The following is a 22,316-nucleotide window of genomic DNA, read 5'->3' as shown; positions in this document are numbered from 1 at the left end:
AAAAAAAAAAAAAAAAAAAAAAAGAAAGAAAGAAAAGAAAAGGAAGGTCTAATAATCTGGGCAGAAAATGAGGGCCTTCCCATCCTGTTTTCAGTCCCTGGGATGGTCTGTATCTGCCTCGGTCTGTGTTTCTACCCAGAGTAATGTACGCAGTTGTGTGGTCCTTTGTGGTAAACCTGAGATAAGCAGACTGGCATGGCAGGACTCAACCGTTTCCTATTAGAAACTTGTGAGCTAGCTTCTCACACCTCCCTGTACAGCTCACCATGTCCCCTTTCACATAGACTCGGTGCACCTGGCCAATGCTTACCACCCTCCTCAGCCACCTGCATTCTTCCCTTGTGCGCTAGTCTCTTGCTCCCCGAGACCTCATTTCCTTCTCTCTGAAGGTGACACGTACCGTGTTGACACGGAGATGGTTCAGGAGTATGCAAGCCTGTTCCTCAGTGGCCTGATTATTCTTGTGGAAAAGCTGGTGGAGGATCCTCTTAATCACCGGGTAGGTGGCAATGCCTTCCAGAGCCAAGCACTGAGCTGCAGCCCAGCTGTCCACACTGTTACCTGCCCCGTGGATTGAAAATGATGGTGTCGGTTCAGAATGACGTCTCCTCCCACAGAGCACCACCTTTGAGTTGGTACCAACTACTGTTGTCTGTGGCGTCTTACCTTCCGTTAGCTCTCTGAGTCTGGAAATCTACTCCCATAGTTCAACCACATGGACTATTTGAAGATTTAAAAACAATAAAACCAGAAAAAAAATTTTTTTTGAGACAGGATTTCATTTGGTCCAGGCTAGCCTTAAACCCACTGAGTACCAGAAGATGACCTTGAACCTTTTGGGGAGAGGGCTGTGGGTGGCCGTACTGGGGACACCAAGCTAGAGCCCCAGTCTGTCCTTGACTTCTTTTCTTGTTTTGTTTTTTAATTTTATTTTAACTTATTTTTTATTTGTAAAACATAGTTTATCTGTGTAGCCCTGGCCATCCTGGAACTCAATCTGTAGACCAGGTTGGCCTTGAACTCACAGAGATCCACCTGCCTCTGCCTTCTGAGTGCTGAGATTAAAGGATCGTGCCACCTCCTGGCTCTGACCTTGACTTCCGATATGCCTGCTTCTACCTTTCAAGTGCAGGCTAAAAGAATAAAAGCTCTTCTTGGGTAACACTTCTGATCTAGCTAAGAAATGCAGTCATTTCTTTCCATGGAGATGGGGAAGGCTATAGGGAGCTAGGAGGAAGTCCCTAAAACTGATGAATTAGGCAGTGGATTGTTTATATATAGAAGGCCAGATGTTTTCTCATGCTAGGTCAAGGGACAGCTCATCAAGAGAGGTGAGTGGCCTCTCACCTGACAGCTGTTAACTCCAGCATGATGATGCCTGGGGGTCACTGTGCATCTGAAGCATGACATCTGAAGCATGATGTTCAGGGGATGATTTAAAAACAAAACCTTACAAAACGTACTTAGAGCTATTGTTATGTTATCTTTTCAAGAATGAAGTGTTACCTAGGAGGCCATTTTATGTTGTATTTGTCTTTCTTGGTACTAGAGATGCAATTAAAGTCTTAGTGTTGAGTAATCATACTACCATTGGGCTAGACGTCTAGGCCTAAAATCATTGGCTAGTCATGCATCAACTGTATTATTAACAGGGTTGAGGGGTTATTTCAATGCACGTGTGCAGCACTGCATTGATGAAACCCACGGCTTTATCCACGCTCTGCTCCCCTCCACTCACCTCTAGTAATCACTCGTCCCCTCCAGGTTGACCTTTTAATTATAGTTTCCACATAGAAACGGGGGGGGGGGGCGTCTTTTAGTTGTAGCTTATTTTAGTTAAGATACTATCTCTGGTTTCATCCATTTCAGGAAATGGTTTATAGGCTGCATCTGTGAAATCTTACACCAGGTACCAGTTCATGGCACCAGTTTTGTAAAAGTACCTAGGAAGAACTAATATCTCCATATGCCTAACAGAGACCCAAAACAGCAGACATCCCAGCATTCCGGCGAAAAGGAGAGGACAGTAAGGTAACCTCTGTTCCACATCCCAGGTCACTGGTGGCAGTTCCCTGCCACACCAACCCCAGTAGAATCTGTGTGACAAGTTCCACAGACTGAAGCAAAAACTTCAAAAGGAGGAGGCCTCCCGGGACCGGTTGTGGAACTCTTGCCAGGAACAAAACACTGAGCCGTAATTCTCATGGCAACTTACTCGTTTAGTTTCTCTTATTCCTTTTCTGATTTACAACATGTTCCTGATAGCCTACGCCAAGATCGTAAGCAAAGAAACCATCCCTTGAGATGGGGTCACCCACATGACCTTGCCTCCAGGGAAACTGCCGCTTTACTTTATAATCATTTACAAAGCTACATAATAGTATTATGATAAATAAGACTTTCTCAACAATAAAATTTCATATGGCTTCATGTGTGTCATCGGAGGAGGGCTTTGGTATATGGTTAAAAAAAAGCCTTAAATAAAAAGAATTAAAATAGTTTAAATTTGTGCGTTGAAAGTTTATTAAAAAATCAGGTATTAGATGTTAAATAATAGTTGATTATAAAAATTAATTGACCTGCTCTTGGAGATCTGCCACAAGCCTTGGACGACTGCCTCCCTGAATACATCCTTTCAGAGTTGTGACACTTGAATGATTTTTATTGTGTCAAATAATAATAATGATGATGCTACCTGTTCTATTTGTGATTTATTGAATATATCTTTTTAGAGTTGGTAATGCTTGAATGTTCTTGTGCTTTGATGATTGCTTTCCTGTATACATCTCCTAGCAGCTGTAATATTTGTTTTTTTCTATGTATAAGAACCCTTGGTGGAGGGCTGCAAACTACACTCAGATTCAAACTGCCTCTGCGTTTGTTTCTGTTTGTCACCACTGAATCCTCTCCCACCTAGCTTTTGAGGACCCTCATCCCAGGAACTCCCGTACCCGACTGGGGTGATCCGTGGCACTCACCCTTTATGAGGGCTGTCTGCATGATGTCCCGGGCAATGGGATTATGTGACTGTATGGCGTACTGGCATACTGCCGCCGCCATCCTCACATTGGGATTTCTGTCAGACAGAGCAGCCTCTAGAACAGGCAGAAGGACCTCTGGCAAATCCACGATGATTGGTTCTGCAATCAAAAAGATGGTACCAGTCCTTTGCTTCTCTCTCAGCTTCCTTATCAAGGTCAACCTTACATCCATGGCTTACTAAATCACAGGTCAGATGGCTGCCCACAACGGGCAGGATTTTATACCCAAAGGACACTGGTGCTGATACACCAGTTTTCAGCCTTTATCATCTTGTCTCTAGTACTAAAGCCAAAACATATTTCCAGCTAGTTATTGTAACCTTCACCATTCATCTTAGTAACAAAACCAGCCCATTCACTCCTTCGTAGTAATTATATTTATGCTTTGCCATTTCACATTGTCTAATTCAGTATTTCAACTCTGGTTGAGTTTGTGCCCAAATGGATATCACCACAGAATCCAGTGGGGGGGGGTGTCTTTTAGCTTTAACTATAAACACTGAACTTGCCATAACCATTGTACTGAGGAGGATGGGAGAAGATCACCGCTAATGTTGGCCATTCCTTGCATCTGGGATCTTTTTTTTTTTAATTTGGGAAAAATTTTTTCGTAACTTTTATGTGTTTTGTCTGCATTTATATCTCCACACCACATACATGCAGTGCCTGTGGACTCCAGAAAAGGTGTCAGATCCTCTGCCATTTGGGTGCTGGGAATCAAGCCTAGGTCCTTTGGAAGAATAGCCAATGGCTTTAACCACTGAGCCATCTCTCCAGGCCTGTTTGGGGTTTATCCATAGCATTCAGTCTGGATGAATTTATGCTCCATGGGTATGATAGATCTTTAGCAATGCCATTGGTACAATTTAGGGTCGTGGAGGGCATGCATGGAATAGGGCATCTGGGGAGGCCCAGAGAATAGTATTGGTCAGGAGTTTAACTTTCTTCCAGCTGTGATGTGATTTATCAGCTGGGGCTTTTTTTTTTTTTCTTCTCGAGACAGGGTTTCTCTGTGTAGCCCTGGCTGTCCTGGAACTCACTCTGTAGACCAAGCTGGCCTCGAACTCAGAAATCCACCTGCCTCTGCCTCCCAAGTGCTGGGATTAAAGGCGTGCGCCATCACCGCCCGGCTCCAGTTTAAATTCTTAAGCTGAAGGAGAAAGGGTTGCCACCTCTTTGCCCACAAGTATCTCTCCAAGAAACAGCAGAGCTGTGAGTTGTTCTGTGCTTTCATTTTGTTTTTGAGGGTCTCTAAAGCCCAAGATAACTCCTGATCTTTCTGCCTCTCCCTCCCAGTGCTAGTATTATGGGCATACACATCCACACTCAGTCCATCTGTCTTTTTCACTTAGGTTGTAGGCCCATATGCACACTGCTAGTTGAAGACCCTTGATCTCCAAATCCAAAATCTGAAATACTCCAAATACAGACATTACCGCCCACAGGTGGAATCTCCACACCTATCCTCATGTGACAGGTTCAGTAAAAATGGAGACACAGTTTAAGTACTGTATGAAATTACCTTTTGAACGGGTCTATATATCTATATCTATCTCTTTCACGTTTAGACTTAAGTCTCATCTCTAAGATAATCAATCCGTGTATGTTCAAATACTCTAAATCTGGAAATAATCCATTTTTCTTGTCCAAAGCATTTCAGATCAGAGATAGTCAATCAAGGGATACAGATGGAAATGTGTACATTTCTAGTGAGCAAATAGACGTCTACTGAGTATTTAAAAAAAATAAAGTTATTTTCTCTGGGTAAGTAATGATTGAGACATACAAGTGCAGGACCCATGAAAGGGATTACAAGTCTGAAGACAAAAGTGTTCTCGTATGTCCAGTCATGTGCCACACGATGCCTCAGTCAACGACAGATCACGTATACTACAGCAGCCCCATAAGATGTTTCTCCTAGTAACACTGCAGCTGTCTCATGTAAATACTTCTCATTGTGTCTGCACAATGATGAAACTGTATGGCGACACCTCTCACAGAACACATCCCTGCCAAGTGCCGCTTGACTGTATGCAGCTTTGGGTATGAGATTATAATAATATCCATTACCCAAAGAAACAAGAAAAAATAATAACAAAATATGTATAGAAGCTTATAGCAGGCTTCTCAGAGGAAGTGGTGTCTGGGCAGTAGATCGAGGAGTTGATCAGGCGAGGACAAACTTTTCCAGTAGAGGGAGCTGCAAACTTGAAAACCTGGAGGACTTAGCCGAGCCGGCAGTGTGCTTGCGCGTTGAGTATGCGTGCAGGTGTATGGCCTCTGGCCATCAGACAGCAACTTCTGAGGGAATGCCCACAAGTCTTCAAGTCAACAGGAAGAAAGTGGAGGAACCTTTAAAAGCCTGACAAGTTGGAAGAGGTACAGCCAGTCCCAGCCCCTCACTGTAGGGATAGCAGAAGTGTAAGTCACTCACTATCCAACCACAGGTGAGATTAGAGTGAGTTTAGCTCAGAGAAGGAACAAGGTGGCACAGGTTTCCGGCTAATGATTCTGAGAAGGTACATGAGATACAGAGACATGGCTGGGTTTCTGTCTACCATTTCATCACCAGGAGCCTGTATTATTGAATCATCTTTGGTTATGATTTTGGCTGTAGTGGAGGGGAGGTTTTCTTACCTATTGCTGCCAATAAGGAGAAATGATGTCAACATTATTTTCCCTAAAAGATTCCAAACTCTGCAAAAGTGGAAAAATTCTTAATTCACTTTTAAGATGGAAATCTATCAAATTCATTTGTGTATTTTCTTTTCTTTTTTTCCCTTCCTACTTTTCTTTGCTAGGGCTTTGTGCATGTCAGGCCAGCATTCTACAACTGAGTTGCACCTTCAGTCCTTAGTTTTTCTCTGGATGAGTATTTTGTTTGAATGCATGTACATGTAGCACATGTGTGCCTGGTACCCATAGAGTCCAGAAGAGGACATCAGATCCCCTGGAACAGGAGTACAGACAGTTGTAAGCTGCCATGTGGGTACTGGAAACAGTCCTCTGTAAAAACATCCGTGGCCATAACCACTGGGCTATCTCACCAGTCCACAAGATTTCAAGGTGGGAAAACATGGACTTCATTGCAAGCCACTCAGCAAACATATGGGCTGAGTGTATTACAAAAAAACCCTAGGGTAGAGTGCATGCTTAGCATGCCAGAGGCCTTGAGCTCAACACCAGGCCCCTGAACTAGATCCAGGCGCCTCAGTCCCGTCTCTTGAGATGAGCTGTGCAGCAGACTCTAGACCATGGTTTCCGCATTTGGAAAATGGGCTCAGGTTATCTCTAAGGCCTCCTTCTGTTCACATGTTCCCAAGCAGCTCAGTCCTGGCTCTTACCTGAGTCCTCCGGGTTGCTGGCAATCCGGGGCCTTTCTAAAGCAGCAGTAGCGCATGTGGTAATGGCCTGGACCCTAATGTCATCATACATGCTCTGAATGCGCTGTAGTAGGTTCTCCACTGTCTCGTGATGCCATTCAATAACTGTGTCATAGGAAGAAAAATGAAAAAGAACCACCTAGTCAGGATTATGTTATGCAATAAACAGGAAGACAACAAGAAGTCCCTTTCCCTAGGACATTGCAAGAAACACTTTAGCTCAGAATAAAGAATTCACAGATGGGCTCCTTTGGCAAGTTAGTTTTGTGGTGATTCCTACATACACTTCTCGGGTAGTTCTCCCCAGTCTCTTCTTACATACGATTGCTCCTTACTTAAGTAACTTTTCATGGGAGATAAATGGGAATAAAATACAGTGTTTGGCTGGTTATGGTGGCACACAGTTACTTAGAGTCACTTAGGCTGAGACAGGAAGATCATAAACTCATGAGTTCAAGACCAGTCAAGGCTACATAGTGAGTCTCCCATCTCAAAGCAAAACAAACAGGGTGAGGGATGAGGTTCTCAGTTGGTAGAGGCATTCCGTTTTCTACTTAACGTCCTTTGAAGGAAAATAGATCCACAGTAACCCCCATTTGCACCACTGAGTTTGTTCTACAGTCAACCTGCAGTTTCCTTTGACAGTGCATATACAATGCTGGGGCTGTATCTTTCATCTTTTCTGTCATAGATCATTTACCCAGCGTGTCTCAGACATGGGTAAGACAGAGTTTCTGCCTGTGACGTTTTCTCAGTGTGACTGTGTTAGGGGACCCCAAGAGCCAAAGAGAAGAAAAACGAGAACCAGCCACGTGGCCTGCTCAGTGTTCATGGAGTAGTATAACTCTTCCACTTCTTTCCCGTAACCCCCATCCCCTCCCTCCCTTTCCACCTCAGCTTTTCTTAGTCTCACTGCCCAGTATGCTAAAGTACTCATTCATTCAGAAGGTAAGTCATCTTATATGGGAGACAAACAAGCCAGAAAAAAAAAGTATCAAAAGCTCTGTTCCTGGATTTCTGTGGCTCTGCCTTTGAGGAAAATCCTGCAGAGACAGTGCTAGCACACAACGAACTGTTTCCTGCAGAAGAGCCTGGAGTCCTGTTTCTCTCATCAGAAAGCCTGTAACTTAGTAAGTTCCCATGCATTACTGAAGTTCCCTCACATAGCTGTGTGAAAAAGAATCCAGAGCAGATAAAAATAATATTCACCTAGCACCTGCTGAGTGAAAGGCTCTTATCCAGACCCCATAATGAGGCAACCAGCCTTTTACATTTTACAAGTGAGGGCTGGAGTTTTCCAGACTGGGAAACATATTCAGAAATATCAGCTGTCTCAGGCTATTCCTTCACTTACTGAGTGCCCAGGAAGTCTTCCACTCCTGCAGCATCCTCCGCAGGACTGCCAGCTCCCACGTCACATCCTCCTTCAGGGGTTGGACCTGCTTCTTTTGTCTCCTAGTCTTGGTAGACTTGTCCTCCTCACCTACCTGCAGCAGAAGGCCCTTGGCCCGGGTTGGCAGTGCGGTCCAACGCTGGACTCCTTTCTTGAATTTGTAAGCTGTGTAATGAAGAATTGGGTTTCATCTCACTGTGGAGACCATGGAACCTGGGGACTTGTACACCTTTCAAGTGCTTATACCCAGTGTGGTGGTTTGAATAAGAATGTCCCCCACCAAAGGCTTATGTATTTGAATGCTTAGTCACCAGGGAATGGCACTATTTGAAAGAATTAGAAGGATTAGGAGGGCTGGGCAGTGGTGATTCACACCTTTAATGCCAGCACTTGGGAGGCAGAGGCAGGTGGATTTCTGAGTTCGAGGCCAGCCTGGTCTACAGAGTGAGTTCCAGGACAGCCAGGGCTGTACAGAGAAACCCTGTGGGGGGGGGGGGGAAGAGTAGGTGTGGCCATATTGGAGAAATTCTGTCACCAGTGAAAGACTCCCCAGAAGGAGAATAGACTCGGATACGACTCGACCCCAAAGACACTCCTGAGACCGGCTTGCTGTAATAACATAAGTCAGGTTCTTTAATATACGAAGCTTTGGGTCGATACGTGTCTCATGTAGGAGACAGAGGAATCGACCCTGAGACCTAACAGCTTAGGGTTAATAAAGGTAAAGGCGGGGGTTGGGGGGGAGGAAGGGGGTTGCGGCACAGTCACATACAATTGGCTGTTTCAAACATCTGTAATGTGTTTAAGCAGATCTTACGAGAACTGTCCCTGGTTTCTATGGCCTTGGGACCCGGTGTGAATTTTATCTGAGCCAGCTCACCACCTGGCAGAATTTAATTAGCAGGTCCTTGGGCCCTTCGGTGGGAGTTTTTCCAGAGAAGGCTAAAACATCACAGGAACAGATGGATGTTTCAATAATGTTCTCGTTCTTAAGGAATTTACCCTTGGGCACTTTCTCTATCCCTTCACAGCCGGTGGATGTTTGGAGCACTCAGTTGACCTTTGTTTCCCTGCATCTTCTGTGACGGCCTTGGGTTACAAGTTAGCTGACTTGTTATTCCTAACTATTTATATTAGTGAATTGAGACTTCCTGTTATACTATTTAACTAACTTAAAAAATATCTTTTCAACCAGCCGTGGGGCTTTGAGGTTTCAAAAGCCCAAACCAGGCCCAGTTTGTCTGTCTTTCTATCCATCTGTCCATCCCTGTCCCCCAACCCCTTGCTCCCAGCCTGCAGACCAGGACGTAGCTCTCAGCTACTGTGAGATCACCTGCTGCCGTGCTCCCTACCACGGTGATAATGTACTAAGCTGCTGAAACCGTAAGCGAGCCTCTGGTTAAACTCTTTGTTTCATAAGAGTGGCCGTGGTCATGGTGTCTGTTCATAGCAACAGAACACTGACTAAGACACCCAGCTCCGTGCTCAGCCTGAGGGAGCCCATCTGAATAGTGCAAAGAATCATCTGATTGGAGACTCTGTGTCTGAGAAGATGGGTACATTTTGTTTTAGAAGCTCACTTCTTGGTCACCTTTGTCTTACAAAACAAGAAAGAAATGAAAAAAAGAAAAGGCAGGGAAATGGCTGGCTCCATGGGTAAAGCACTTGCTTTGCAAATGTGAGGACCACAGTTTGAATCCCCAGCACCCAGATAAAAGCTGGAGCAAATACAGCAGCCTGCCTAAAATTCAAATACTTGAAAAACTGAGACAAGAGAGCTCAAAAAAACCCAAAAAAACAAAGAAACAAACACCAGGTTTTTCTAGACTAACTGTATCAATGCTATCTGGGTTCGATTGAGAGACCTTGGCTCAATGAGTAAGAGGAGAAGAAAGTGAGAAAGACGCCCTAGCATTAGCTTCAGGCCTCCACACACATGCCCACTCCTGCATACTCACACTCAGGGACACACAACACCATACAGAGACATAGCAAGAAAAATGAAAGGGGAAAAAAAAAAAAGGCCTGCGGTCTGAGGCAGAGAGGAACACAGAGGTGAATGAGGAGTCTGATGATCTTCCTGTGGTAACCTGAGTGCACACATCTTATTGGCATTACCCTAAATCATGTATTTATACTTAAGTAATATTGGATTCCACCTGGTTGCAAGTTCTACCATCTTACAATCAGCATTTTACAATGGTTTTAGTTGTTAGTGAGTGCCCCATTGTTGATGGTGTCCAAGATTTTAAAGAAAGATCTTCAATTCCATTCCCTTGTTAGCTTTCTGAAAATGTCCCTTACGTTTTTCAGGAACAGGCTGGAAGCTCCACTTCTCTGGGGTTTCAGGGAAGACCTTAGTGAGGTGCTTGTCATACCGGTTGAGGTTTTCCAGTACAATTTGGTCTCTCCTCCCACCAACCTGGTGAACAATCTTCACTCCGTCTATGAAGACAAATGCAATGAATGAATGTAGCCCAGGCTGGCCTCAAAGGTATGCTCTTTCTGCTTCTCTGCCTCCCAAGTGTCAGGATTAGAGCCATGTGCCACTATGCTCCAGACTAGAAATGTCACAGCTGGCAACCTTGTAGAAAAACCTCATAAAGGCCTCGGAGGGCCAAAGATAATGTTTTCCAGTGGTAGAGCAGAACTTAAGTGTACTAGACAAGGAAGAAGGGGCACTTAGTTAACCCTGCCAGTTATGAGTCCCTTAGAATAGTTTTGTTAAGCTCCTTAAGGAGACCTGGCCTATAGCAGTGTAGAAGCAAAAATGGAAGTGAAGAAGCATGGAGCTGGGTGGTGGTGGCGTACGCCTATAATATATAACTCAGAGGCAGAGGCAAGAGGATCTCTGTGAGTTCAAGGCCAGCCTTGTTTACAGAGTGACTTCCAGGACAGCTAGGGATACACAGAGAAGCCCTGTCGAGAAAGAAAGGAGAGGAGAAGAAAGAAAAAAAGAAGCCCACTTGGAACATGCAATAGACTGTATTCTGCAAGGCTGGGCATTGAAAAGTTAGCTGGATGGAGGGAAGAGAGGATACAAGCAGGCATGATGACTTCTGTGTGCTAAGCAGAAGTTCTACAGATGCTTTCTTGTCTCCTGCATTGAACGTACAGTCTTGTTAACATTGCTTTACAAATAAGTATCATGTTTTGTCTCAGTGGGGTGAGTGGGGTGGATTATGTAATTTGCTGAAGCTCACTAAGAAGGAATCAAGCCAGTGTTTAAACAAATCTGCGGAAACCTGTGGGTTTCTTGTTTTGTTTGTTGTTGGTTGTTTAAAACACAACAGGTCAGGTGGGTGGGAGGGGATACCTAAGTGATGGCAGGACAGACAGAACGGTCCTCCCAAAGTCAGCTCGGACTCAAGAGCTCATCTGCCCTTCTCTCCTTGGTAAGACAGAGAAAGAAAGAGAGTCAGGCAGGCAAAAGCAATGTGTGCTCACCACTGGATACCCCTGCCACAATCCTGTACCAGCGCTGGGAGATGCATCCGCACACACTCATCTCTACCCACAACTATTCTTGTCCCAAGATGCCCTCATTTCCTCAGCCCATACTCCCACCCCAGAGCCCAGCATTACCAAAGTAAATCTCCTGCTCAAAGGCATTGTCTGTAGAGTAAGCATACTCTCCAGCTTTGCGGTTCACCTGCCGGAAGGGGCTCTTCGTTACACGCAGGATGTTGCTTCTCTGTTCTCGGATATCCTTGGCTGTCATGTTGTTGCCAGGCAGGATTTCAACTGTGTGTACTTGTGGGGAGTAACCAGGTAACCTTAGCAGAGGTGAGAGAGGGGGCAACAGTGGAAGGGGTGAAGGTGCTCCCTCCTTAGGTCCATGGCTCACTGGAGCCCATTTGTGCTCTGTTCCTACATGGGACCATCAGAACAACTGTGCCAGCATTCTCGAGTATGGAGCCTCTGGGAGAGCCTGTCTCCTGCCACCCTCCTCCCCTCCACTGATGGAGCCGTGGCTCTCGAAGTCACTGGGTGACACCATGAGAGACCAGTTGTGCTTCCTGCTCAAACTCTTTCCATTTTCTTCTCCATCTTCTATGGATATGGGAAAATTGAGAAAGGACCCTGCCGTGTAGGTCAGGCTAGCTTAGAATTATTTAGTACGTAGACCAGGCTGGCCTCAAAGTTGTACTCTTTATGCATCTCTGCCTCCCAAGTGCTGGGATTACAGGCCTGTGTCACCATGCCCCAGTCTGAAACTCGTTCTTCCCACTGGTTCCCTTAGAGGTTGCATGGATGTGGGGGAGGGGAAACTGCCTTCGATGTTACCTCACTGAGTCTGTGGGAATGGACTGTCTATTCACCAGGTGGACACATCTGTCCTTTCGTATTCTATTCCCACCATTCCACAGACTATCTGAAATGACACCACCAACCAAAAGAATCAACTCACATTTGCCCAATAAATAACTAACTACATTTTGACTTCTTTGTAGTTCCCTTTTGGACTTCAGGGAGATAAGAATAGCTCTTTAGCTGAGAATGAAGAGGATTTAACCTGAGAAACATGGGGCCATCTTCAGCTCTTGGATTGCTTGCTTCTCTGCCCTGAGTCTGGTCGTGTCTGAGGTCAGTGAGTCTTTTTTTTTTTTTCTTTTGAGACAGGGTTTCTCTGTGCAGCCCTGGCTGTCCTGGAACTCACTCTGTAGACCAGTCCGGCCTCGAACTCAGAAATTCACCTGCCTCTGCCTCCCAAGTGCTGGGATTAAAGGCGTGCGCCACCACTGCCCGGCAAGGTCAGTGAGTCTTATTCAAAGTGAGGCAGACCAAATAGTGCCATGAACCCCCCCGCCCTCCTCACTGCCAACCTGGCTACATCTCCAGGTGCCCTAGTGAGCTGGGCCATCTGCCTGAGAGCTCAGTTACTGGAAACTGAGGCCAGAATCCTTTAAGATTGTGACTCTGAACAGGGTATGATTTTTGTCCTTCAGTGATATCTAGCAGTGTGTGAGACATCCTTGTTTACCACAACTGAGAGGTGTTACTGGTTTCTAGCAGGTGATGACCAGAGATCATGCACAGCACTGTGCTGCAGCTTACACTAGAGTAGTGTCTGGACCAGAATGTCAGCAGTGGAGAGGCTTAGACACCTAACTTGAGATCTCAGAGAGCAGGTGGTGGTGGTGAAGAGGAGGTTGACAGGAAAGTGTATTCTGAAGTGTGGACTGGTGTGTGGCCAGGGGTGGCGATCTGGCCCAGCAAATGCAAGGGGGTGGGTTTGATTGTGAGGACCAGGAAAACCTAAAGATATCAAATAAGAAACCTATGGGGAATCCCTGAAGGGGAGCCATAGACTTTGCCAGACCTACTTAAGATCAGGCTAACCTGAAGTAAACCGGAAGCAGTAGCTCTGGCTTCTTTATTTCCTTTGGTGGTGGCGGGGCACTTTCACCCATAAACTCCGCTGTCTCTTCTGCCTCCAGTTTTTTGAGGAGTTCCAAGTCACTGGATGAAGTGAGCTCGTCCCGAATGTGGCTCCAGTCGTACTGCTGGCGCAGAAAGGTCTGCCACTTGTTGGGCGATTGTCCGGGCCTCACTGGACGCTTGCTCTGGATCCATCGCGCCGTGCGTTTGTCCAGTTTCTCCAGCACGATGGCTTCCCAGCCTCGGGCCTCCTTCTCACCAGGTGGAAGCCAGGTTTCCCTTTCTTCCAGACTCTCATCTGGAGAGAGTGACAGTTCCAGGATCTCTGTCTTTAAGTTGTGATGGCGGCCTTGTCCAGGAAATGCTTTCTGCTCCGGGCTTCGGGGCTTTGATTTCTTCGGCTTTTTAGAAACCATACAACTTTGTATCTTTGCAAAGTAAGTGAAGTCTTCTGGGAAGAAGGTTGAGGTATGTGTCTTTGGAAAGTGAGTGATGACTTCCGGCAAGAAGGTTGAAGTACACAGAGCCGCAGTGTACTCAGGTTTCTTAATGTCGGTCTTCCGGGTCTGCGGAGGTGACATGATGTTTTGCGTGTTGTAGATATGCTCGAAACTGTACTGGTGGAAAGGCATGCTGGGCAGTCCTCGCTGCCACCTCACGTCTTGAGAGAAGGAAAGGTTAGCGGCTGCGTTTTTCAAATACTGGTTTTTTAGTTGCTTGCAGTGCCGTGGGCTGAAGTGGAAGACAGGTGGCACTCTGGAGACCCAGGCACAGTTGTCCTTGTCCGTGGGCTTCGAGTGGAAGAAGTTCATGCCCCATCCCAGCCGAGGGGGCTGTGGCTCAAGGCAGTGAAAGGAGGAACCTTTTTTCTTTTTGGGCTTGGTCATGTCTCCCTACAAATCTTTCTGTCCACACTTCTGGTTCACAAGCAGAGCCTGCAGGCACCCAAAAGAGGCAAAGTGAATAGTCTAGGCGAGGAGGAATTAACAGGAAGCCCACAGTGGAGTAAGGAAACCCTGGGAGTTTAGGGAGGAAAAGGAAGACATAATGCAACATTCTAAATATTTCTTTTTTTCTTTTTTTTTTTGTTTTTTGTTTTTGTTTGTTTCGTTTTTTCGAGACAGGGTTTCTCTGTATAGCCCTGGCTGTCCTGGAACTCACTCTGTAGACCAGGCTGGCCTCGAACTTAGAAATCCGCCTGTCTCTGCCTCCCAAGTGCTGGGATTAAAGGTGTGTGCCACCACCACCCGGCCTAAATATTTCTTGTATCAGACCCTGGCTTCAAGTTCTCACACTAGTTTCTAAGTAGCCTCTTGGATGAGAGATATTGGCTTTTCAATAGGACCCCACATTTCCATTTTTTTTTAAAAAATTAATTTCTCAGTTTAAGCTGCTTATAAGGAACTAGGTATGGCAGTGTATGCCTGGTATATTGTCCTAGCTACTAGGAGGTACAGGCGGAGTAGCAGGGTGAGCTCTGGAGTTTCAGGCTAGACCCCACTCTTCAGAGAGCAAGGGCTGGGGGTGACTTTATTGTGCTTTGGAACCCCCTCCCCCAGTTCTCTGAGCACCCCTTTTCCTTCCCACAGTACAGCTTACTTTCACGCTTTCTACATGAAGTGGCTTTTCATCCATATTTGACATAACTTGACCAACTCAATGCCTACCTATCCCCAGTCTTTCTTGACTTGTTAAGTGGCTTTGAATCTTTATGCCACCCTGGCCTTGGGCCAGGCACTACTCTGGTCATTCAGCAATGGGTCCTAGCACTCCCTGGAGCAAGCACTTCTCTTTCCTTCTCACCAACTCCTGCCCGCTGTGAACTGCCCCAGCTAACCAGCAGGCCAGCAGACCCTTCCCTGGGCTCTGTAGCTGCAGTCCATGCTCTCCCCAGCATCTGACTTCTCACACTGTCTTCTAGGAATGAGTCTTGACCTGGTGATATTTCTTTCTGTCGGAGTCATTTTCTTAGAATGTTTGCTTACAGGCCAAAATCGATAACTTCCTTCAAATTCAGTCACATAGGATGATTTTTACATCTCTCTGGGATTTTATTTTCATGAAAACATTAGTTTGTCTCATTTCTTCACAGCCATGAAGCCAACTTTGGCCACGAGGTCATTGATATTTAAATAATCTGACTAGAAAAACTAGGGCAAAGGTAAAGGTTGATCCCAAGGAGGTCTCTTTCCTGAAATGGTGCCATGCTATGTTCTTGCAGCCCTTCCCCCTCACAGTGAGCCTGCCTAATGTTTGCTCCTTGGCACGTAGCCTAGGCTAGACTAAATGATATAGTACAGAACTTCCTTCTACCCCCTAAAAACCTATAAAAGTAAAGAATTTCCTTTGTTCCTTGGGAACTGAAGGGCCTCTCGTTCCTTTCAGGATGCCTATTAAGCTTATACTTGACTGTGCTCTCTGAATGCTGTTCCGCTTCATGAGGCAGTCTCTCTGTCTCTCTCTCCCCCTCGTGCCCCCCCCCCCATCTCCACCCTGCTCGGTTATGATCCTGTGCTTCTCCTGTCTGCTCTCCATGTCAAGGCCTTATCATTTTCACCCCCTCCGCCCCATGTCACTCTCCAAATAAAGCTGATTCTGAAGGGTAATTGGTCTTAGCTTCTGTATAAGCTATTGCTGTGATAAAACATGACTGCAGCAAACGTATGGTTTCAGAGGGTTAACAGTCAGTCATGGTAGGCGTCACGGCAGCCAGCAGCAGGCATGTTGTCTGGAGCAGCAGCTGAAAGCTCACATCTCAAACCTAAAACAGGAAGTAAAATGCTCTGGGGATGGTGAGAGTATTTTGAGCCCTCAAAGTCCACTCTCAGTGACACAACCTCCTCCAACAAAGCCACACCTTGTAATCCTTCCCAAACAGTTCCACCAAAGGGGGACAAAGTCTCCCACTATGTGAGTCCATGGGAGACACTCAAACCACTACAGATTCCCAAACAAAGCTTCCACTCTAACCGGCCACTTTCTGCTTGTTATAACATAGGGTGCACAAGGGGGTTTAGTGCGTATCCTTTCCCTGTAAGAGTGGTTTCTGGTGGGATATTTGGAGAAAGTTGGAAGTTTACATCTGGGAAGGAAGAAAGGCCAAGTGTTAACTGTGCTGGAATTCTTGCTTCTCATTCAGTGAGAGACTCCAGCTAGACTACAGGATGAGGGCTTCTCTGTTCTTGGGTAAAATGGTTCCTGTTTCCATGCTGCTTTGGTTATAAGGGAAGTTTGGTTAAAGGGGAAGGCAGAACCTGGGAACCCTAAGCTCTTAACCAGATCCAATTTCCCCTCTCTTTTTTTCTACAAAATTTCCTTCCCTTCTCCGGTCTGAACCTCCAATTTCCAGTTCTCACCATGATTCACATAGCTATATAGCTGTCTCCAGCAAATACACTGAAAAATGCTCTGAACAAAAAATCCCTGGAAAGAAGTCCCGTGGTTCATCGAGCCTTCTACAAGGCTGGCGAACTGATTAGAACTTCAAAAGGGTGTGGAGTGTTTGGAATTTTGCAGGTCCAGAACCTGATTACAGTTTACCTAGAGGTAGCAGGTGGTGGTAGCGCACACCTTTAGTTCCAGCACTTGGGAGATAGTTAGGCAGATCTCTGTGAGTTTGAGGGCAGCCTGGTCTTCAGAGAAAGTTCCAGGATAGCCAAGGCTACCCAAAAAAAAACCCTGTCTGGAAAAACAAACAAACAAACAAACAAAGCAACAAAAACAATTTGCCTAGAGCCATCTTTAGCTCTCTAAATAGCCATCTCTTTCCCACCTTCATGTCTGATCTCACATCCTTGTGACTAGTAGGTAAAACCTTGTAGAATTAATTTAGCAGCCAACTAGCATTCTCCAACCTAAAATCCAAGAGCGTCATCAGACAGCATCTGAGACCCATCACAGAGGTGTGTCCGATTGGCTGTCACCCTCTTATCTTATGTTTCCACCAATGTACTTGAAATTCGTCTTGATTATGACCTTTTTTTTTTTCTTTACAAAACCTTCGTGAAATTGCTGTCTCATAGGAACATGGCATTTTGAGAAACCTACATTCCCAGGTTATGGTCACTAATATTTGACTCCCAAATAAACTACCTCCTTTATTCCTTGGCAGTGAGAGTCCGTCTCTTTCATTTATAATGCTGTTAAACAGCCTGCTCTAATGCCTTCACCTTACAAATTCCACACCCCAGCCACAAGCAGAAGAGACCCAACTAAGATCACAGGTCTGGCAGCTGTGTGGATGCTGAGCCTTTTACACAGCACCAGTCTTCTGAGTTACCTTAGCCCGCCCTCTCCAGCAGCTGATGCATGTAGCTGCAGTGGTTTGACATTACCTCCCAAGTGCCGTACTGTCCCACAGTTCGCCTTAAGGAGAAGCAACGTTCTGCATCCTAAACATTCCTTGGTTGCTTAGGTTCCAAAGCTGCTTGGTGGTCACCAAGCAACGGAGTCTTCAGAACTCCGAGTCTGTTCACAGAAGCTGTGGGTTCTAGTGGGATATCTTCAATCACTTTGTTAAACCTCCTTCTTTGTAAACTGAACTTTGAGAAACTGTTTCATATTTGTTGATTGGCAGCTCACTGGATTTCCTAGCCATTTGTTACAACAAACCCCTCTAGGTCTATACAGGTTCATAGGCCCCATTCCCCACCCCCACCCAGGAGCCCTTACATCCTGCCAAGAAGAGCAAAGCACAGAACACCTGGATAAGCAACTCTGGCATTTTCCAGATTACCAGGCAGGTAATAAGTGATGAGATAAAGCTGTCTCCCAGGTCTGGTCCACTCCCCTCTCACCTCCGCTGCTACCTCCCTGCTCCCAGTCCAGCTGTGGCCCAAGTCCTGGCTGGATGATGGGGTAACAACACTGTGTTTTGTTTTGTTCCTGTTTACAACTGCTTTCTTCAAATCTTGTATGTGAGATAGCTCAATTTCAAGCTTATGGAATTGCTGATCTTCAGGCGTCTGCTTAGAAAATTAATTTGTCCCAACAACAGGAAGACTTCCGGGCACAGCACTGTCTAGTTGACTTAGGATGTGATGTTCCTGTGTCACCGTCCTTTTTCTTCTTCAGTTGTACTTAAGCTTTTTTGTTTTGTTTTGTTTTGTTTTGTTTTTCGAGACAGGGTTTCTCTGTGCAGTCCTGGCTGTCCTGGAACTCACTCTGTAGACCAGGCTGGCCTCGAACTCAGAAATCCTCCTGCCTCTGCCTCCCAAGTCCTGGGATTAAAGGCGTGCACCACCACCGCCCGGCTGTACTTAAGCTTTTAAAATCAGTAGCATTTGTTAGTACTTAAGTGTTTTATTAAATTATTTAATGAAGCATGCTGTAAATATGACATTGCTGATGCTTAGATACACTTTTTTTTTTAAAAAAAAATCCTTTTGAGTTGGTAAGCTTTCAGAACAAAATTAATTAAAATTCTTTTTCTCCTTTTTATTTATTTTATTATTATTATTTTTAAAAGACAAGGTCTAAGTACTCCTGGCTGTCCTGACGTTCACTATGGAGCCCAGGCAGGCCTTGAACTTGCAGTGATTCTCCTGCCTCTGCTAGGATTACAGATATGAGCCAGTGTGTCTGGCTTTATAGTGTAGTTGTAATATTTTGTTCTAATCATATAGTCTGGCTGCCTAGCATGTCACAGTAAACAGGGTTTGTGACCTTGGAATGTTACAAGCACTGCTGCAACAGTGCACTCCCAGTGACTCCCTTTGACAGGAAGTCTTAGACCAGGATGACAATCTGGAAAATCTGACAAGCTGAAGCGGGCAGAGCTCACCTTCTGAGTGGATACAGGATCACAGGCAGAGAGCTCCACTGATGGAGATGCTGAAGTGAGAGGAATCTCACGCACCAGGCTTCCAATTTCAGATGCACAGATGGTTTCTTGTGCTCTATTCACAGACCTCAGGCTCCATTATTGTGGGCTTAGGCTGAGACAATATCACAGTGGCAAGAGTGTATGGTAGATGAGGCTATTTGCCCAACAGATCAACGTAAGGACAGATCTATTTCAGGTCCTGGTTTCAAAGGGCTCAGCCTGTGCTTGTCTATCTGCTGTCTCTGGGCTGTGGTGAGGCAGTTGAATGCCACAGAGGAACAACCTTCAATCTCTGGCTTTGTTTGCAATATGAGCTTCCTCAGATAGATTCTCTCAGAAGAGTGAGAAAGGACTTCCTCCTTTGAAAAACTAAAAGATAAAAGATTCAAACCAGACTGGGCAGCAGTGGCCCAGGCCTTTAGTCCCAGCACTTGGGAAGCAGAGATAGGCAGAGTTCTGTGAGTTTGAGGCCAGTCTGGTCTACAGGGTGAATTCGAGGACAGCCAGGGCCACACAGAGAAACCCCTTCTTGGGAAAAAAAAAAAAAAACATAAAAGAAGAACAAACAGAAAACAATGAAGCAAAACAAAACAAAAACTCAATCAGCTAACCAAAAAAACAACAAACAAACAAAAAACAAAAAACAAAAACGAAACAAAACAAAACAAAAAACCCAGAAGAGATAAAAACCTTGTTGAAAGTTCTCAAGAAAGAAACCGAAAGACTGTGAGCCAACAACTTCTACCCAAGAGTCACAAATCAAAGAAGGAAAGAAAAAAGCAGGCAAAGACTGGGCAGCTCACCAGTTGGAGGTTACCCCAGGGTCCCTGGGACATACATAGCCAGACTCTTTGCTACTCAGGATGCTGAGAGAGAAAAATAGTGACTTTAAAGCTAGCTTTGGGCACCTAATGACTGAGACCCTATTTCAAAATAAAGTCCCATAAAATGCCAGAGATGTTGCTTAGTGGTAAAGCCCTGATTGAGTCCCCAGTACAGCAGGAAAACAGGAAAATCAGCCCATCAAAGCAAACACAGCCTCTGATTAAGTCTCTTGTAATAAACATTGACACATATTCTTGGCTATTTAGTTATTCCTATGAGCTTCTGTGGGTGCACACCTTTAATCCTAGTGCTCAGGAGAGATGGATATCTGTGAGTTGTAAACCAGCCTGATCTACATAAGGAGTTTCAGGAAGTGGGGCGGGAGGGAAAGGGAGAGAGAGGGAGATGTGTTTAAAAAATAAAGGAGAGAAAGAATTACATTTCTAAACGCAGAATTTTGAATCAAAATATTATTATTATTTATAGATTGCTGAGTGTGGAAGGGAGATATCTGAGTGTATTTTTAAAATTCTCTTTTCAATATTATAGGACATCACTGCATGAGAGGCTCTTTTAAAAACTTAAAGGCTTGTATAGGCAGGGAATTGATGCCCTAAGGTATGGATTCCAGCATTTTGATTTGTCTTTGTGTGTCTTAGCAAATCAGGCTCTCCGGTTCTTAATTTTTCCCCAATAGGGTTCTTATCAGGATAAAGAATTAGCTATTATTATTATTTACTTTGGTCGGTTCCTGAGGCTGTATGCAAATAAGGTAGAAGAATCCATAGTAGCAACACAAAAATAGTTATTTCCGAGTTCAGTGCAAGGTAATGTAAAACTAGGTAAAAGCTTTGTGTGGGCAAGCTCTTCAGGGTAGTTATCATGGCCTGCTTTCCTATAACTAATAAAACTCTGACCAAAACCAGCTAGTGGAGGAAGAGGTTTATTTGGCACTCACTTCCGGATTATGGTCTGTCCCTGAGGAAAGTCAAACAGGAACTCAAGCAGGAGGCATGAACCACAGGAGACACTGACTTGCTTTTCTCCTGTGCATGGTGAAGCCAGATATCTTGCTTGCTTGTTTGCTTGTTCTCTCTCTCTCTCTCTCTCTCTCTCTCTCTCTCTCTCTCCCTCCCTCCCTCCCTCCCTCCCTCTCTCTTTCAATTTTACTTTGTTTTTGTATGGGTGTTTTGGGGCACATGTATGTCTCTGATCCCCTGGAGCTGGACTTACAGAGAGCTGTGAGCTCCCTTATGGCTGAGGGAGATGAACTCAAGTCCTTTGGAAGAACGGCCTGTGCTTTTTAACCACTGAGCTAATTCTCCAGACCCCAGCTTTCTAATAAAACCTAGACGACCTGCTGGGCTAGGCCCTCCCACAGAAATCATCAGTCACACATAGGCCAATATGGTGCAGGCATTTCCTCAAGTGAGGTTCTCTGTTCCAAGGTGTTTCTAGTTTGGGTCAAGTAAACAAAAATGAACACAGTAGTTTTCTTAGGAGCAGAGACAAGAACAGCTTATATAGTTTCAGGTGTTTGTGATAATAAAGATGTGTAATTATCCTTGTTGTAAAGGTTCAAGGACTTGGAAGAAAAAGATCAATCACTGATTGGAAACAATAGCTTATGAAATAGTTGGGAAATGTGTAAAGTCCGGGTAAGTAGGAAAAAGTGTTTGCCTAGAGGGCCAAAAGACGAGCTCAATGTAAAAAGGACTAACTATGACGTCATTTGACTATTTTTACTTCGGTGTGGAATGCAGGTAAAGGGTCACACAGCCCATGAGACATTAAGTCCATTGAACATGTGACTTACGTGTAGGCTAAGCACGCGCAGACAGCACACAAACAAAACAGCATGATGCACATTTTTTAAAAAGAACAGTCCTAAGATTAGTAACGAGTGTTTATTACTCTACAACGCGATGAAACTCAATTGCAATCTCACATTCTTGACTCTGCAACTTACGAACTTGGCAACTGGAGGTCTCATTGGATGAGAGGTTTTTAAGAGCGATCCCTGGTCCAGCCCACTCTTCATGGGGTAAAGAGCGCCTGAAAAACAGTACTAATAAGAGGGTTCCGGATATAACGGAGTCTTAACGCACAGACGCCTTTAGTCAAAGCGTCACTACTTTTGCTTTTGTTGCTTGCTTGGCACTCTGGTCCTCCCAGCTCAGCAAGCACACAGCTCAGCCTACAGCTCAGTCTAAGGACTGCAGGCAGGCAGCTGGCCACTAGAGGATCTCTAACTTTCTCTGCGGAACTGAGGGCTGAAGTCAAAGACGCAAAATGGTGGCCTCGTCTTTCACTGTCCTAAGAGCAAGCAGGTTGTGCCAGTGGGGTTGGAAGAGCTGGGCGCGGCTGTCAGGGCCTCCGACGCTCAGCACCGGTGGCCGGACCACTTGGGCGCGGACAAATGCGACCCTGAGCCTGGAGCCCGCGGGCCGCAGCTGCTGGGACGAGCC

At 45.3% G+C, this 22,316-nt stretch overlaps 2 protein-coding genes across 2 annotated transcripts in view; one reads left to right on the top strand and one right to left on the bottom strand.

Moving 5' to 3' along the window:
- Positions 1–14,086, bottom strand: part of Heatr4 (HEAT repeat containing 4) — a 31,996-nt gene extending 17,910 nt beyond the window's left edge. The window contains exons 1-7 of the mRNA XM_028782189.1: positions 13,161–14,086; positions 11,403–11,593; positions 10,122–10,262; positions 7,779–7,982; positions 6,386–6,529; positions 2,979–3,140; positions 401–561 (exon numbers count right to left, since the gene is read on the bottom strand). Coding sequence (XP_028638022.1) covers positions 401–561; positions 2,979–3,140; positions 6,386–6,529; positions 7,779–7,982; positions 10,122–10,262; positions 11,403–11,593; positions 13,161–14,086 — 1,929 coding nt within the window. The remainder of the gene's footprint in view (positions 1–400; positions 562–2,978; positions 3,141–6,385; positions 6,530–7,778; positions 7,983–10,121; positions 10,263–11,402; positions 11,594–13,160) is intronic.
- Positions 14,087–21,945: 7,859 nt separating this feature from the next.
- LOC114633588 (acyl-coenzyme A thioesterase 3) overlaps positions 21,946–22,316 on the top strand; it is a 71,275-nt gene continuing 70,904 nt past the window's right edge. The window contains exon 1 of the mRNA XM_028782149.1: positions 21,946–22,312. Within this exon, the coding sequence (XP_028637982.1) occupies positions 22,141–22,312 (172 nt within the window). The 5' untranslated portion in view covers positions 21,946–22,140. The remainder of the gene's footprint in view (positions 22,313–22,316) is intronic.

The sequence above is a fragment of the Grammomys surdaster genome, unplaced genomic scaffold (genome assembly GCF_004785775.1).
Source record: "Grammomys surdaster isolate TR1022 unplaced genomic scaffold, NIH_TR_1.0 721, whole genome shotgun sequence".
Classification (NCBI taxonomy): domain Eukaryota; kingdom Metazoa; phylum Chordata; class Mammalia; order Rodentia; family Muridae; genus Grammomys; species Grammomys surdaster.
This window is presented reverse-complemented; position numbering and strand designations above follow the sequence as displayed.